The 16720-nt window shown below is 35.6% G+C and overlaps 1 protein-coding gene across 1 annotated transcript; it reads right to left on the reverse strand.

The window, feature by feature from the left end:
• Window positions 1-671: 671 nt before the first annotated feature.
• Window positions 672-16418, reverse strand: LOC111365359 (dehydrogenase/reductase SDR family member FEY-like). The gene is made up of 8 exons (XM_022985849.1): window positions 15876-16418; window positions 14150-14270; window positions 13734-13851; window positions 12006-12142; window positions 10671-10772; window positions 2765-2857; window positions 2428-2500; window positions 672-1273 (listed from the first exon to the last, which is right to left on the reverse strand). Exons 1-8 carry the CDS (start codon window positions 16382-16384, stop codon window positions 1014-1016), a joined length of 1413 nt encoding a protein of 470 aa, XP_022841617.1. The 5' UTR covers window positions 16385-16418; the 3' UTR covers window positions 672-1013.
• Window positions 16419-16720: the final 302 nt, after the last annotated feature.

A 16720-nucleotide genomic window follows, 5' to 3' on the forward strand; every position in this document is an offset into this window, starting at 1 on the left:
TACAAGTTGGTTGTAAATAATTTTCTTCATAATGAAATTTCACATCTACACATTTGCTTAGATTAGCTCATTCAATTAAATATGTATGAAAAATTAAATGATTATTGAAATGAATTGTGTTTTATTGATAAATTACATGGTATATTCTTTTCCATTGAAATAAATTTACGAGTTTGATATTTTTAACATTTGGTTATGAATTTTCCCCTATTAGGAAAAAGAGCTTACCTACCCCATTTTCGGGAAAAAAAAAAAAAAAGAATTTTGTAATAGTGATTTTTTAAAGAATATGTGGTTAAAAATTAAGGAAAGTTTTTTTATTTACGTGTAAAATTATTTTACTGAAAGAATGCGATTGAGAATGAGTTTTTATTGAATAACTTAATTTATTTTGATAAATGGAGCTATGACTACAAAGTTTTTTTACCGCAAATTTGTGTCACCAAATCTTTCAACGACGGAATTTAGGAATTCAACGAACCAATGTTCCATCATTGTTCGCGAATGCATTTTTTATTTTAATTGTCTGCAAACTCATATGGTAAAAGCCAGAAATCTAATGCAAAAATATTCGTAATTATTGACAGCAAAATATTAATTAGGATTTTTTTAAAGAGAATTTTGTTGTATAATAATAATAATAATAAGACCATCTATAGAAATTGCACAACAACAAAAAAGGTCCTCGTGTTTGAAGATGTTGAAAGGATGTGCTGTTAAGTAAGAGTAAGCAACTCGTACAAGAATGCCGAGTACAAATGAGAAAAAGTGGAAGTGTGATACAATATATTATGAAAATCCATGCATATGTGTGCCTTGGTTATATCATGAGATGACTGAGAAAGACAAAATGATTAGCTTTAGGGGGCTCCTACTCTAGTATGAAAAGTAAACTACAGGGATGTATAATGCTATATGCATGATGTGAGGAGAAATGATAAGATCAATTCGATATGTGGATTACAATGCCATCTCACGCGGATCAACACAAGTTTGTACATGTAGCATTCGTCCTACTGGGATGCTCCGTATTTGCATTCAACTTCTTCACCTTCTATAAGTCTCTCTACCGCATCTGAGGGAAGTCCCACCATTTCAAGTGTCTTTTCCCACACTTTATATGATGTTTCAAGATTATGCGATTCTTCAGAAGGGTTTGTGGGACGACAGTCTTGAGATATGAAGGCACAGACTGGCCATTCATCCGCTTTCAACATCTCACAATATTCAGGAACTTGGGGATCTGTGGCTGCGAATAGTGTACTTCTAGAACCTGCAATGGCTCAGATTACAAAAGTAGCTAATTCAGACCAAGTTCAACAGAAAATTTATTTTTCATAAAATCAAAATTAAATAACAAATTCATCAATCATATCCAGATAGTCACATATTGCCACTATGAAGTTTCGTTACTGCATCTCTTATGTTTAAGATCAAATATATTTCTGTCTCTCTCAGGCTTCAACACACAGTTGGCCCTCTTTCTTTTCTCATTGGGAATGTGTCAGCTTCTCCCAGTGCTGAATATGTGATACAAAGAACGAGCTGACCTCCTAAAAATATGCAGTCAGATTGACCCAGATCCTATGTTTGAGGTCGAATACTGTCACTCTGGGGCTATGTCTACAGCACTGTGTCCGGTGCATGAAAGGATTTGGATGGGTAGCTTCCTCTCAATGTTTCAAGGGATAGGGAGCAGATTGAATGAAATTTTCTATCGGTATAGTAAACCTCAACAATGAGGAACGATCATGACAGAGATTCATAACGGTTTGGGTGAACATGTAAGTTCTGATGCAAAAGCCCAGAAAAATGGGATTGGCTGGCTTATGGCGTGGTAGTCCACATTATATATATATATATATATATATATATATATATATATATATATATATATATATATATATATATATATATATATATATATATATATAATATATATATATATATATATATATATATAGAGAGAGAGAGAGAGAGAGAGAGAGAGAGAGAGAGAGAGAGTGTGTGTGTGTGTGTAATCAAACAAGTGAATATATGATTTCATTGCCCGAAGCCTCGTGTATTTGTGATTAATTACAAGCCCAAGGGCATTGCCTTGTCTGGATTCTGTGAAACAAGCTCAAAACTAAATTTAATATTCTATCTTATTCAATCAGCCACGGACTTCATCAGTGGTAGTTGCAGGTGCCAAAAGGAACAATAGGATTATGTTTCACTTTATATTGTAGGAAAAACTTCAGGATTTTTCTGATACTTTGTCACAATTTTTTAACTGGAGAAAGTTTTTAAGATTTAAATAAGCAACAAATAAATAAATAAATAATAATAAAAAAAACAAACGAAAATGATTTCTAGAGACTCAAATAAAAACAAATTTCCAACAATTAAGAGAAAAGAAAACATACTAGACTTCAGAAGTCTAACCTTCTTCAGCACTGAATATAAAATAGGGTATTAAATGATAACCAGCTTGGACAATCTTTGGAAGATCCCTGGCCTGCATTTTACAACATTATCACAATTTTTGGAAAATAAACACATCATTATCTATTTGAAAAACCTCATACATCAGAAGTACTAATTGAAACCCAGTGTTCTAATTTGCACCAATTCGGCAATTCCCATGTGTTGGAAACCTTGTATCACAGACATATCTTAAGCCCCTTAAGAATAAACAAACATGTAGATTGATCCCAGCTATGTTTTACCAATGGAATGATTCCAGCTACTGAGACAAAGAGCTAGGCATTCAGAAACTTACGACATTGGTTTGGACAATTCCAGGAGAAACACATACTACACTTATGCCAGCTTCAGCTGGTAGACGCTTATGAAGAACACTGCTGAACATGACCTGCATGTAGATAGCTTCAAGACATTACTGAACACAAATAAAATGACCAACCAAGAACCAAAAGCAAGAGGTCATGGAAAAGAATAACAACGAATCAATAATCAAAGCCAATTGAATAGTCCTGCCACAGCTACCTAAAATGCGGACAAAAACAGTTTATCCAAAAGAGAGGTCATTTCAGGTACAGAGCCATCAATAAAGTACATTCCCAGAAGTGGCCCCTGTAATATTTCCATGTGCAACAGTAGAGGGCTGCAATTGTAAACACCATATACTTATTTCATACATATCATGTACTTAAAGAAAGTAAGCAAGTTAATATAAGTCCAACTGTGTTTTCCACTCTTCAATTTTAGAAAATCAGGGGTCTGTTTGGTAGCTACACTAGAGTAGTGATTTTCATTCCTCACTTTTTAGAAAATATGGGGTCTGTTTGGTAGCTACCCTAGAGTAGTAATTTTCATTTCTTAGCTTTCTGTAGGCTTTTATCTGTTCTTGTTTGTTTACAACCCCCCCCCCCCCCCCCCCCCCCCCCCCCCCCCCCCCCCCCCCCCCCCCCCCCCCCCCCCCCCCCCCCCCCCCCCCCCCCCCCCCCCCCCCCCCCCCCCCCCCCCCCCCCCCCCCCCAATTCACCATTTTTATTTTTCAAAAACAAAGCCCAAAAATCGTGCTTTCTTTTTCAATTTTTTGAGATCCATTTGTTTACTGTTAGAAAAAAGCAAATGGGACCATTACTGTCTAGCCAAAAATCTCCGCAGTCATATGCCCCATTATAACAAGCAGTTTTCGAAAAATTGCACCCCACATTTGATGACAGAAAAAAGCTATAGATCATCATATACACTTGCTGTTGGGTATTGAAAATGATGATAACTAAATGTAGAAATCCTGATATATATGGAAAGATTATATTTGATTGTATCATTATAGTTGTACCTTATTTAGATTAGGAAAGTATATATTTTTTTCCTTGTTTGATTATTCCTTTTTAGTTCCCGGTTGTAATATATATTTGGACTCACACGATGTAAGAAAAAACAATTCTCTTCAATATTTATTTGCATTTCTATATCGTCTCAGAGCCTTTCCTAACCTTGCCAAAACTCGTCAATGGCAGAACAATCAGAAAGCAACAACCATACAATGACATCTGAACCTCAAAACAGCGAGACGGAATCTCATTCCACCATGAGCTTAGGAGAAATGGATAATTCTTCATTCCAACTCACAGTTGAGAGATTGAATGGAAAAAATTATCAAGAATGGGCTCAATCAATTAAGCTCATTATCGACGGAAAGGGTAGACTGGGATATCTTACCGGAAAAAAGAAACAACCTGCCTCAACCGACACCACTCTTCAGCAAAGATGGAGGTCCGAGAACTCGTTGGTGACTGCGTGGTTGATTAACTCCATGAACCCAACAATTGGAAAAACTTATCTCTTCCTACCGACAGCTAAAGACGTGAGGGAGGCCGTTCGCGATATGTACTCTGACACCGAGAATTCTTTTCAAATGTTTGAAATTAAAACTCGGATGTGGCAAACAATGCAACGAGAGAGGAATGAGTTCTCTTTGGCAAGAACTCGACCAAAATTTGAAGGAAAAATGGAATTGTTCGGCAGACAGTGTACGATACCAAAAGAAAGTGGAGAATGAGAGAGTGTGAATTTTTGGCCGGACTAAATCATGAGTTGGATGATGTCAGGGGTCGAGTCTTGAGTCAACGACCACTGCCGGCGTTGCGTGAGGTGTTTGCTGTGGTACGCTGGGAAGAAACGAGGCGGCGAGTCATGTTACGAGATGGAAAGGATGGTTTGGGTGAGGAAGATGTGAATTCAGCCCTTATCTCTGTTGGATTTGGGCCTACTGGGGCGGCCCACTTACATAAAAAAACTGGGTCAGCCCAAACTTCTATTGAACCGACAAATAATGGATCCAAATGGGCTAGGCTTACTGAAATGGGCCCAACTTTTAAAGGAAATGGGTCGGGAGCAAAACAAAGGGGACAACCATAGTGTGATCACTACTATAAACCAGGACATAAAGAAGATACATATTGGGATTTACATGGGAAGCCACCAAATTGGAAATCAAAACAAAATAGTAGAAATCGTGGCTACCAAGCATATATTGACCCTGTCGAAGAAAACAACAATTCCACTTCGACCGGTGCGTTTAATCTTGAGCAGATGGAGCAACTGTATAAAATGTTTTCAAGTTTTCAAACACCCAATGCATCAAGTTCACTAGCTCAAAAAGGTAATTTTCTTAGAGCATTGCATACAACCACCCAACCCAAAACTCCTTGGATTATTGACTTTGGTGCATCTGATCACATGACGAATTCTTATCATCTTTTCTTCGCATACTCCACTTGTGCTGGCAATATCAAAGTTAAAATTGCAGATGGCTCTCTCTCACCTGTGGCAGGAAAAGGGAGTATCCAAATTTCTAATTCTAACTCTTGAGTCGGTTCTACATGTTCCAAATTTATCTTGTAATCTATTATCTATTAGTCGACTAACAAAACATTCCAATTGCTCAGCTAAATTTTTCTCATCTTATTGTGTCTTTCAGGACTATCATCGGGAAAGACGATTAGTAGTGCTAAGCAATGTGAGGGACTTTACTATTTTGAAGAGGCGGACTTGAGTAAACGAAATCAAATTGTAACGTGTGATTCTGCTTTTACTCCTAGAGATAGTGAAATTTTGTTATAGCATTATAGAATGGGTCATCCTAATTTTCAATATTTACGACATGTATTACCTTCCATATTTCCAAATAAAATAACTGCCATTCGATGTGAAAATTGTGAATTAGCAAAACATCATCGTGTCCCCTTTCCAAAACCTACATATAAACCATCGAAACCATTCACGTTAATTCATAGTGACTTATGGGGCCCTTCTCGAATTCCTAGTCGAACCCAAAAAAAATGGTTCATCACATTTATTGACGATCATACTCGAATATGTTGGGTTTACCTGCTAAAAGAAAAATATGAGGTCCAAACTGTATTTATAAACTTCCATTCTATGATCCTGACACAATTCCAAACAAAAATTCAAATCCTCCGAACAGATAATGGCACAGAATACTTTAATACTACTTTGAATGAATATCTCCAAACACAAGGGATAGTCCACCAAATTACTTGTGTTGATACTCCTCAATAAAATGGAATTGCCGAAAGAAAAAATAGACCTCCTTCAAGTTGCACGTGCCTTGATGTTTACCACATATATGCCCAAACTATTTTGGGGAGATGCCATTTTAACATCAGCTTATCTCATAAATAGAATGCCTAGCCGAATTCTCTCGTTCAATCACCCCTCAAAAAATTTCAGGAATTCTTTCTCAATTCTCAACTTGACTCAAGCTTACCCCTCAGAATTTTTGGGTGCATTGCTTTCATCCATGTCCATCCCCACCATCGTAGTAAGCTTGATCCCCGTGCACGAAAATATGTCTTCATTGGATATTCTGCTACCCAAAAAGGGTACAAATGCTATGATCCATCTTCAAGGAGGGTATTTGTCAGCCTTGATGTCACATTCTTCGAAAGCACCCCCACTTCAAGCCCTCTCTTCAGGAGGAGAATCTGAGTGAAGATCGTCTAGTACAAAAAGATCAAATTTTCAACCTTGATCTCTCATCCACTGAACCAATCATAAATACCGTCATACCTCCTTGCCCTAATATGCCATCTACAGAAGGGAACTTAAACTCAGGGGGAGGTGCAGAAAAGCAAGTTAACCAAGAGATATTAGTTTATTCAAGGAAGCCAAAATCAATGCACAAGGAGAACCTCACATCCGAGGCATCAAAAGAGTCAAAACCGATGATAGTTCCAGATGGGCAGGAGCCTTCAGACAGTGACCTACCTATTGCTCTCATAAAACAGCCTCGATCATGTACTCTAAACCCAATCTCAAAATTTGTTTCCTATAACACTCTATCTGCAGGTTCAACACCTTTACCTCTAATCTTGATAAAACAGAAATTTCAAAAAACATTCAAGAAGCCATGACTATTCCCAAATGGAAAGAGACAGTCCTCAAAGAAATGCAAGCAGCGAAGAAAAATGAAACTTGAGACGTGGGAGAGTTACCAAAGGGAAAAAGACCTGTAGGCTGCAAATGGGTATTTAACGTGAAATACGAAGCTGATGGAATGATAGAACGATACAAAGCCCATCTCGTAGCAAAAGGATATACACAGACTTATGGCATTGACTATACAGAAACATTTGGCCCAATAGCGAAGTTAAACATGATTCGGGTTATCTTATCCTTGGCAGCAAATTTGGATTGGCCTCTAAAACAACTTGATATTAAGAATGCATTCTTAAATGAGGAATTAGAAGAAGAAATCTTCATGATGTTACCTCCTGGTTTCTGTAAAAAGGGTGAAGAAAGTAAGGTATGTAAACTCAAGAACTCATTGTACGGTCTCAAACAGTCACCAAGAGCATGGTTCGACAGATTCGCAAGAGTATTGAGAAACCAAGGATACCAACAAGGACAGTCAGATCATACCATGTTTTATCAACTATCTAAAACTGGGATGAAGACAATCTTAATTGTATATGTTGATGACATAATACTAACTGGAGATAATACAGTGGAACTGGAGAGACTTAAGAAGAGCCTAGCAACAGAGTTTGAGGTAAAAGACCTCGGACAGATGAGATACTTCTTAGGAATGGAAGTAGCCCGATCAAAGAAGGGGATTAGTGTTTCACAACGTAAATATATTCTTGATCTTCTTACCGAAACAGGAATGCTTGGATGCAAACCATGTGACACACCGATGGAAGCAGGAAAATGGGTAGAAGACACGGGTGCATTAATGGAAAAGGATAGATATCAGCGACTAGTGGACAAACTAATTTATCTCTCACATATAAGACTTGACATTGCATTCGCAATAAGTGTGGTAAGTCAATATATGCACTCTCCAAGAGAAACTCACCTAGAAGCTGTATACAGAATCCTCAGATATCTCAAAGGCAACCCCGGAAAGGGACTCTTCTTTAAGAAAAATGGAAGAAAGGAGGTAGAAATTTTTACTGATACAGATTGAGCCGGATCCATAGAAGAAAAAAGACCAACTACTGGGTATTGTACCTTTGTATGGGGAAATTTAGTAACGTGGAGAAGTAAGAAACAGAGTGTGGTAGTCAGAAGCAGTGCTGAGACTGAGTTTAGAGCTGTCGCACAAGGAATATGCGAAAGACTGTGGATAAAGAAACTTGGAAGAATTACAAGCTGTGATAGATTTTCCAATCAAGTTCTATTGTGACAACAAAGCTACGATCAATATCTCTCTCAATCCGGTTCAACATGATCGAACCAAACATGTCGAAGTTGACAGACACTTCATTAAAGAAAAAGTTGAAGACAGAATTATATGCATGACCTATGTGCCTACTATAGAACAAATTGCAGACATTTTCACCAAAGGACTGTCTCGACAAAACTTCGAGAATTTCATATTCAAGTTGGATATGATCAATATTTACGATCTAACTTGAGGAAGAGTATAGAAACCCTGATATATATGAAAAGATTATATTTGATTGTATCATTATAGTTGTACCTTATTTAGATTAGGAAAGTATATATTTTTTCCTTGTTTGATTATTCCTTTTTGGTTCCCGGTTGTAATATATATTTGGACTCACAAGATGTAAGAAAAAACAATTCTCTTCAATATTTATTTGCATTTCTATACTAAAATATTTTAAAAGCACGTGAAGCATAAAGCGCTATACATTTCTCCACTAATAATAGCCTAAAGAAATTGTAGCATATTCTACTTCCAGAAAGTAGCTTTGGCACTGTCAAACATATAAAGAGAACGAAAACAAGAAAAAGTGCAAACACACACAAAAGACAATTGGATTTTGGTTTTACAATTGGAGTGTCTCGACTCCCAATAAACATGTTGGTTTGGTCTAGAGCCCTCTATTTAATAAAGATGGGAAAAATCCCATTTTGTTCAAATCATAAAAACTTTAATTTGAGTAGAATAAAGCTAAAAGAGGGAAATAGCCTGATGGAAATATCTGATTTGGAGCTATGGTATTGTTCAGGCATTTTAATGTCATGTGACAGACATTTGAGATGAACATGGCTAAAAGAGGGAATATATCTGCTTTAATAATTTTACTAGGAAGAAGTTTGTGAAATGGTGGGAGGAATAAAGTGGATTAATTGTTTCTCAATTAACAATAAGTAGTAATTATACATGGATTCAATATTATACAAGAACAAGCTTGTCAATCGGTGGATTCATAAAGTGGATAAATTATTTCTCCAAATAGCAATGACAATAAATATAGACAGATTACCACACCTAGTAAAAATGCATCGATGCCTCAGCTTCGTAAGACGGCAAAAACACTGTAATGATAATATTAACCATCATAATCAATAACAAGCCAAGTTTTATTTCCAATAAATTTGGAATCAACACTACATTTAGTGCTAGCTCAAGGTCCAAAAAAATCATTTTTTGCAATCAAAGAGCATCATTAATTTTTGTCTCTACCACATCTATCATGTTCTGTTGGAACCACATCACCCTTACGAATGAGAATTTGTTTAGGTCCATGCAAGATATCCTCCAACTATTTAAGCCATCGTGCTTCTATTCATTTATCCTCAATTAGTGGTGCCTTCACCTGTACAGTATTTTTTCTAAGATCTAAAACTTTTGAAAGGATAATGATTTCTCTTAAATCAAACGTAAAGTGAAATCAAGAATATAAACAATTGTAGATATACATAGGGATGCTAAAAACCTTGATCTATCCCGTAAGTCAGAAAAATCTTGCTCTTTTCATTCAAAAAGCTTTTTGTTTCTCTTTGGTTAGATCACGCAAAACTAATCTATCACTTTCCACATGATCATACCCCTTTTATCCTTGCCAAAGTCAATTATATATGCAACAACTAATGCATTAGACTTGCTCGGACCAAATTAAAATCAGCTTCTCGAAGAAGTTTAAATCATAGCCATCTTGCAGCATTGCAACCACAAGGGGAAAGAGAGAACTAAAGATAATTCTTTTGTTAGAATAGATCCTCATGATTTATTTATTCATTCGAATAGGAGCAGATATCCATCTTAATATCATCATTTCTGTTATATTCATTTCATATACGCTTGTCCGCTATAAAGGAACACTCTAAAAGCATAGCTGCTGCAGTAACCATACTGCATAACATTCTTTTAAACTTAATAATAGGGTTATTTCAATTATATAGAATCTCTGCAGCAATCCTCCATTTCATTCAACCCGCTTCAATCTTATGTATTAGATTCTCAATAACGTAATGATGATATTAGTCATCTACTATATACAATAATAAAGTGGCAACTACATTTTATTTGAATATCCCATTTACTTGTTCATCTTCAGATTGCACTGCTTTTTTCTTCAAGCAAAGTGAATAAATTGAGATTAAAGAACATATTAAAAGCTTGTTTGGGTTTCATTATAATCACCTTATAATTTAAAGTCAAAGACAAACATTAATTTTGACCACAAATTCACAACTACTGCCCACTTCTCACCCACCACATTCCATGGGGACCATTCCTCATTTTCATTATATCTCATTATACTTTTTTCTTAAACAAGCACTAAGCTGTACAAACCATTGGACGGTGTCTATCTACCAATTGGCAAAAATTAAATTCACATGTCAGATAAAAGATAAAGAGAACCTGGATTTTTTTAAAAAGCCTGACTAGGCTTAAAACTACTAAAACACTAAAAGCAAGATTTTGAGTGCACCTGTGCCAGCTTACTGCTTGTGTATCCCACCAAACTCGTGTACTTTCTTTTCCCAGATACAACGTTCATATCTTCTGTGTCAACAAATCCTACGTAATGCATCTACAAATACACAAATGAAATGTTTACTTCCCACTGAAGAGTGGATGGCAAGAAATAAATAACTAACTGTGATCCCTGCAATGTGCTCTAAATTCAACTCTAGCAAAAGATTGTTGGATGTTTGAATAGAAAAAAAATACATAAATACAGAAACATTGAGTGTAATATTAAAGCACATCATGATGACTCATAACAACTTGGCTTTGGTCATCCAAAGACGTTCAGATTTCAGTACATTAATTTCTAATAAGTAAAAAATCCAAGGTTAGAGTGTGATAAAATATATTCACTTACTACCATTGACTTATCTTATAACTTCGGATTCTTTTGAATTAAAGAATTTATAAAAAGATACAAAAAAAAAAAAAAATTCAGCAATAGATGTTTGTGGCAAACTCACTGCATATTTCTTAGTTTGAGTTTGGGTAAAGGTAGCTGAAAAATTCTAGTAAAAGTTTCTTTGAGTGGATAAGTATATTTCTCTATCAAAAAGAAGAAACAAGTGCAGGCCTTTGCACAGCAATCATATGATCACCCTCTCCATACAAACAAGAGGAGAAGAGGTTTTACTTGTTAGTCACGAAGGCATTTTCTCACGCCTACCCAAAATAATCTCCCATAAGGCACAAGGAAACAAGAGAATCTTAGGTTGTGAAGGTGGATGTGTGATTCAATCCTTTTTCTTTTTTTCTTTTTTCTTTTTTCTTTTTTCTTTCTTTTTTTTTTTTTTTTTTTTTTTTTTTTTTAATCTTGTGTAGCGCATTAAAAAAAATTAAAAAAATAAATAAATAAAAAGAAAATGAGAGAGAGAAGGGAAAAGAGCTTCCACAGACAAGACAGCAAAACTGTTCCCTTTATTTTCTGCCATAGCTCGTGACTCCAGAAATGTTTACTTTAGAATAATTTTCACCATAGATTCAGCCAATTACCAATTATAAATATTCACTAGTAATACATAAAATTTGCAAATTACTTTCTCATCAACATGGAAACCAAATTTTTGTTCCTGCTAAACCAACAATTCAGTGACACTGTTGTCCATAGAAGTACCCAGCCTCATCAACCGAATACATTGGTCGTTCAAAATTTGGAGAAATAGAAGAAAAATTCCTGTCCATTCAGAGTTATTCTTATGAAAGATTAATAAAATGTAAGAAATTCAATCTATGAATCTAAATAACTTTTGCACAAGTACAATACATCAAGACACATAACAGTGCTCAGAAAACTTACAATAGAGTTCACATTAATAATTCGGCTTGGGGAGCCTCTAACAAGGGATGGCAAAAGTAATATAGATAGCAGTGCCGGAGCAAGATGATTCACTTGCATGTGTTCTTCATTTCCATCTTTCGAAAACTTTTGTGGTTCTGAACAGAATGAGAAAAGGTGTAAGTTCAACTACAATGTTATTGAAGACTAAATTTTAAATAAATAAATATGCCCCTTTCTAACAACTTAAATATGGTTTAACGAGTTGGTTAAGTTCCTGAGTTAAGATCTTGCCACCACCTAGTGCACATGTCAAACATTTAAAGAAAAATAAATTTGGCCGGCATGTGAGGGACAGTGTTGAAGACTAAATTTAAATAAATAAATCTCTAGTAGTTAAAGCTTTTTAGATGAGATGGTTCCCTAAAAGTACACAAATAGAGTGTTTATCTTATTTACTTCAAAGTAAGAAGAGAATTAACACACAAAACAGAAATACGTAATGACTGGGGAAAGAGATACCTCGACCAAACAAATCATTTTGCAAGGAAAAAATTTAATAACTAAAGAACAAGTTCCAAATTATAGCTTCCACAACAATAGGCAGAGCAAGCTCCTGTTTGTGAAAGTAGCAGCACATAGATAAATGCACTATTAAACAAAAGAAAGTTGGTAAAGAAACAGCAAGAAGCAGATTTTTACCCCAAAAAAATCACTGTTAAAATTGATATAAAGAAATGCAAAATGATTCCCTAATGGCCACAAAACAGAATCTGGATGAAATTTCAAGTAGTACATGAGGAATTATAAGTAACTCCATGCACAATTAAACCAAGTTGATACATTTTTCATTGAGGCATATCACTCAAAAATACACCATCCACCTTCTCCAGACATTACCATATTTAGTAGAAATCTAATTATTGAAAGAGCACTCCTAAAATGATAGACTTCTCATTTAAGTAAGGATGGTGAGCGAAAGAAATAACATTGAATGGACAGCTCAAAAAGATATCTAGTGAAACCGTGTAACTGCATCAAACATAACATAATTAAATTAATTAAAAAAAATGCTTTCTTTTAACAGATATGAGTCTCCCGATAATTTTGATCTCTGTTAAGCACCTGCAAAAGAAATATAATGAAAATAAATATTTAATTTTGATTTGCGTAGTTCAGTTATTTTACGGACCAATTATTCCAGACTATTTCTAGCAAGAGAAGTCAAACCGATACGTCGACATCCAACTGTCATCAGACCTTACTTTCATATCTACTGTAGAGTTCTTTGAGAATCAAGAAAATATAATACTCTGTCAAGAAAGTATGCACAAAATGATGTTTCTGGGATGTACAACCATGACAAGTTTTATTAAAAATATTATGTAGCTGCAGTCCTGGGTTGAATGTAATTACAACTGGTATGCGCTATCTGAACACAAAAAGTTGCCTGGAAATAAAATCTATTCATATACTTTGTTAATTAAGATGCAAGCAAAAGAAATTTAACAAAGTATAAAGAAACATCAACCACACTACTTCTGCAAAATGCCTCAATTTTTCTTGAAGCAACTAATAGGTTTCAGAAGTATGCTTGCTAAAAGAAAATGAACCATATACGGTAAGGGATATGAGCAATCAGCAACTTAATACCACCATCATGGACATAGGACTTCACTATTCACTTGACCAATAAGGAGAAAAACATTAGATAAGTAGAATTGGTAAATTAGATTTTCACATAAAGACCTCCTATGGAAAATATTCCGGCATTATTGATGAGAACATGCAGAGGCCCTGTACGTGCATTCCAAGCTTCAGCAAATCTCACAACAGAATCCAGAGAGAGAAGATCTAGTTCCATCACCTATAAACAGTCACAATTTTAGAAGTTGGCTTTCTTACTAATCTTAATATCAAAAGTGAAACTTGCAGGCAAAGTAAAATTACAGAATATTGGTGCTATTAAGCCCGTAGTTGGTTTATATAAAAATCATACTATTAGTAGATTTTAATAGAAGTTGATGGAATGTGTGATTGAAAAGTTATGGACCCCATGAAATGCGTGGTGATTTGTATCACATGATAGGAAATCTTAGTGTTCCTGTTATGTTTTTAAACACATTTCTTTTTTAGAAGCAAAGCTCAGCATTCTTATATTCTACCTCAATATTAAGAGGAAGGCCCCTTCCTGACCATTCCTCCTGCCACTTCTTTATCAAATCATTAGCTGCTTTTGGATTTCTGACAGCCATAATAATATGTGCCCCTGATTCTGCCAATTGCCTGTTCAAAAATGAAAAAAAAAAATGTATTTCAGAGAAGAAAATAAAGATCACTGGTGTGCTTTATTTGCACTAAAATTTGAAGTATGAAAACAATCACAAATATTTATAATTAAATAGCACTGAAAATTTAGAATTATTACTATAAAACTCAGACACAATACAAGTTTAAGGCACGAAAAATTAATTGTAAAATTTCCTACTTACTAAAAATTCTTTCGCGTATTGAAATTCCATCTTAAAATGTCAAACTTGTTAAGAGGTTGTGTTATACACATATAAGTGATCATGATTTTGTATTAGAATATGGATTGGATTTTACCCTTAACATATACTACTTACAATTAAATTATCACAAAGCTGCAATTGATGATTTAACGGCATGGTTCTATTGAAAACTAAACATCACCCTGGTTTGGTAGTGCTAATCAAATAACAACTAAGAATATTAATTTAAACAATGAAGCCGGTTATGATTTGGGGAACCTGAAGTATTTTCTTGGTGTTGTGGTGGCGCATTCCCCTTTCGGAGATTTTTCTCACCCAACTAAAATATGCCTTGGACATCCTAGCTGACTCGGGTAGATTGGGATCTCACCCATGGAACAGCATCTGAAGTTCACTCCTGAAGATGGAGCCTTAGTCCCTGATCCTAGACTTTACAGATGATGGTTGAGAGGTCTCATTCATTTAACTATCACTCGCTCAGACATATCATTCTCTGTTAACATATTGAACCAGTTCATGCAGGCTCCCAGGAACCACATTATGAGGCTGCTTTACATGTGCTTCGCTATCTGAAATGTTCTCCTGGTCATGGTTTTCATCCACTTGTGATTTTCAGATTTTCACTTACTTTGATTCTAATTGGGCTAGTTTGTCATACTACTCACTACATTTCTTGGTGCACAAAGAAACAGATAGTTGTCTCTCGCTCTTTTGCCGAGGCCAAATATCGTTCTATGGCCTCCACTACATTTGAACTTGTTTTTGATCTTACCGTCCTATATCCCACGTACATCATCCTATATTGTGACAATCAAGCTGCACTTCAAATTACCCGCAATCCAATCTTCCATGAGCAAACAAAGCATATCGAAATTGATTGTCACTATGTGCATGAAAAGTTCCGCTCCGGTCTCGTAATTTTGATACATATCTCCACCAAGGACCAAACAGCTGAATTTTTCACGAAAGCCCTTGGGAAAGACCTATTTCATCATTCCCTTCACAAGTTGGGCATTAAGGATATCCATGCTCCAACTTGAGGGGGAGCATTCCCGGTAATCTTAGGTGTAAACTGAAATCAACTCAATCCTAGGTGTAGACCAAGATTATCTCCATTGTAATTATAAATATCCTTGTTTAGCCTACACTATTTTCAAATACATGGAGTTGTATCCATATTTACTGTAAATGAAAATCAGAATTCATTCACTGAATTTAAGCAACATAAGACGAAGCACCTCTTATTTTGATAATCAAATTGCACAGTTTAAATCTCTCCTAATGCAATCCATACGAATCCAATAAATAAATTACTGAATTAAGAACCCAAAATGCAAAACAACAAACTGAAAATACAAGAAAAATACAGTATACAGACCGGGCAATTTCTTTGCCGATGCCAGAAGTAGAGCCTGTGACGATGCAGGTGAGGTCATTAATGGGAGGGAGAGGCATTGGGTTCTGCAAATGGCTAGCTGAGATCCTCTGGAACAGCATCTCGTAGATTATATACATCCACCCCCTCAGCCACTCCATCCACCCCAATCCCTTTTTTTTTACCTTCTCTTTTACTCCCTCAACAGATTTCTCATTTTCCTCTTCCACTTCCTCTTCCTTTTCCTTTTCCTTACCCTTTCCCTTCTCTGAAGATGAAGATTGGGATGCCATTTTTCTCTCTGGGTTCGCAGTTTCAGCTTTAGGAATTGCTGGGACTGAAATCAAATCTTGGTTCCAAGTTTTCAGTAGGGGAGTGTGTATGATATCAACCGTTGGATTGATGTTGTTGTGTATTATCGTATCGAATCTTAGCCGTTGAAGATTTGCTGTTTTGAAGAGAAGATTCGATTCGGGCTGCTCCGTCACCTTTAGAGGGGATGAGAATGGCATAATGCCATTGCTCACTTTGCGTTTCGTCCTTTGTCACTATGGCGAAATCCCAAAATTACTTAGTTTTGCTACAAATACAAAAAAAAGTGACAAAATTCTTATAAAAAGATACTTTACATTTTTTCATTGGTTTTTGATACAAAGAGATATCACGGTCCAAATGCTGCTAATGCAACTCTTGTATCATTTCTATCAATAATTCTCAGTACCCGTGGAATCATTAAAAATTATTTTTAAGTTGCGATCGAGTAAGATTACTATTTAAATCACGACACTTTCGAGCTCATATTGCCGGTTATTTAATTCACGATCTTGAACGATGAATGCACGAAAAAG

The sequence above is a fragment of the Olea europaea genome, chromosome 17, assembly GCF_002742605.1.
Source record: "Olea europaea var. sylvestris chromosome 17, O_europaea_v1, whole genome shotgun sequence".
Taxonomy (NCBI): domain Eukaryota; kingdom Viridiplantae; phylum Streptophyta; class Magnoliopsida; order Lamiales; family Oleaceae; genus Olea; species Olea europaea.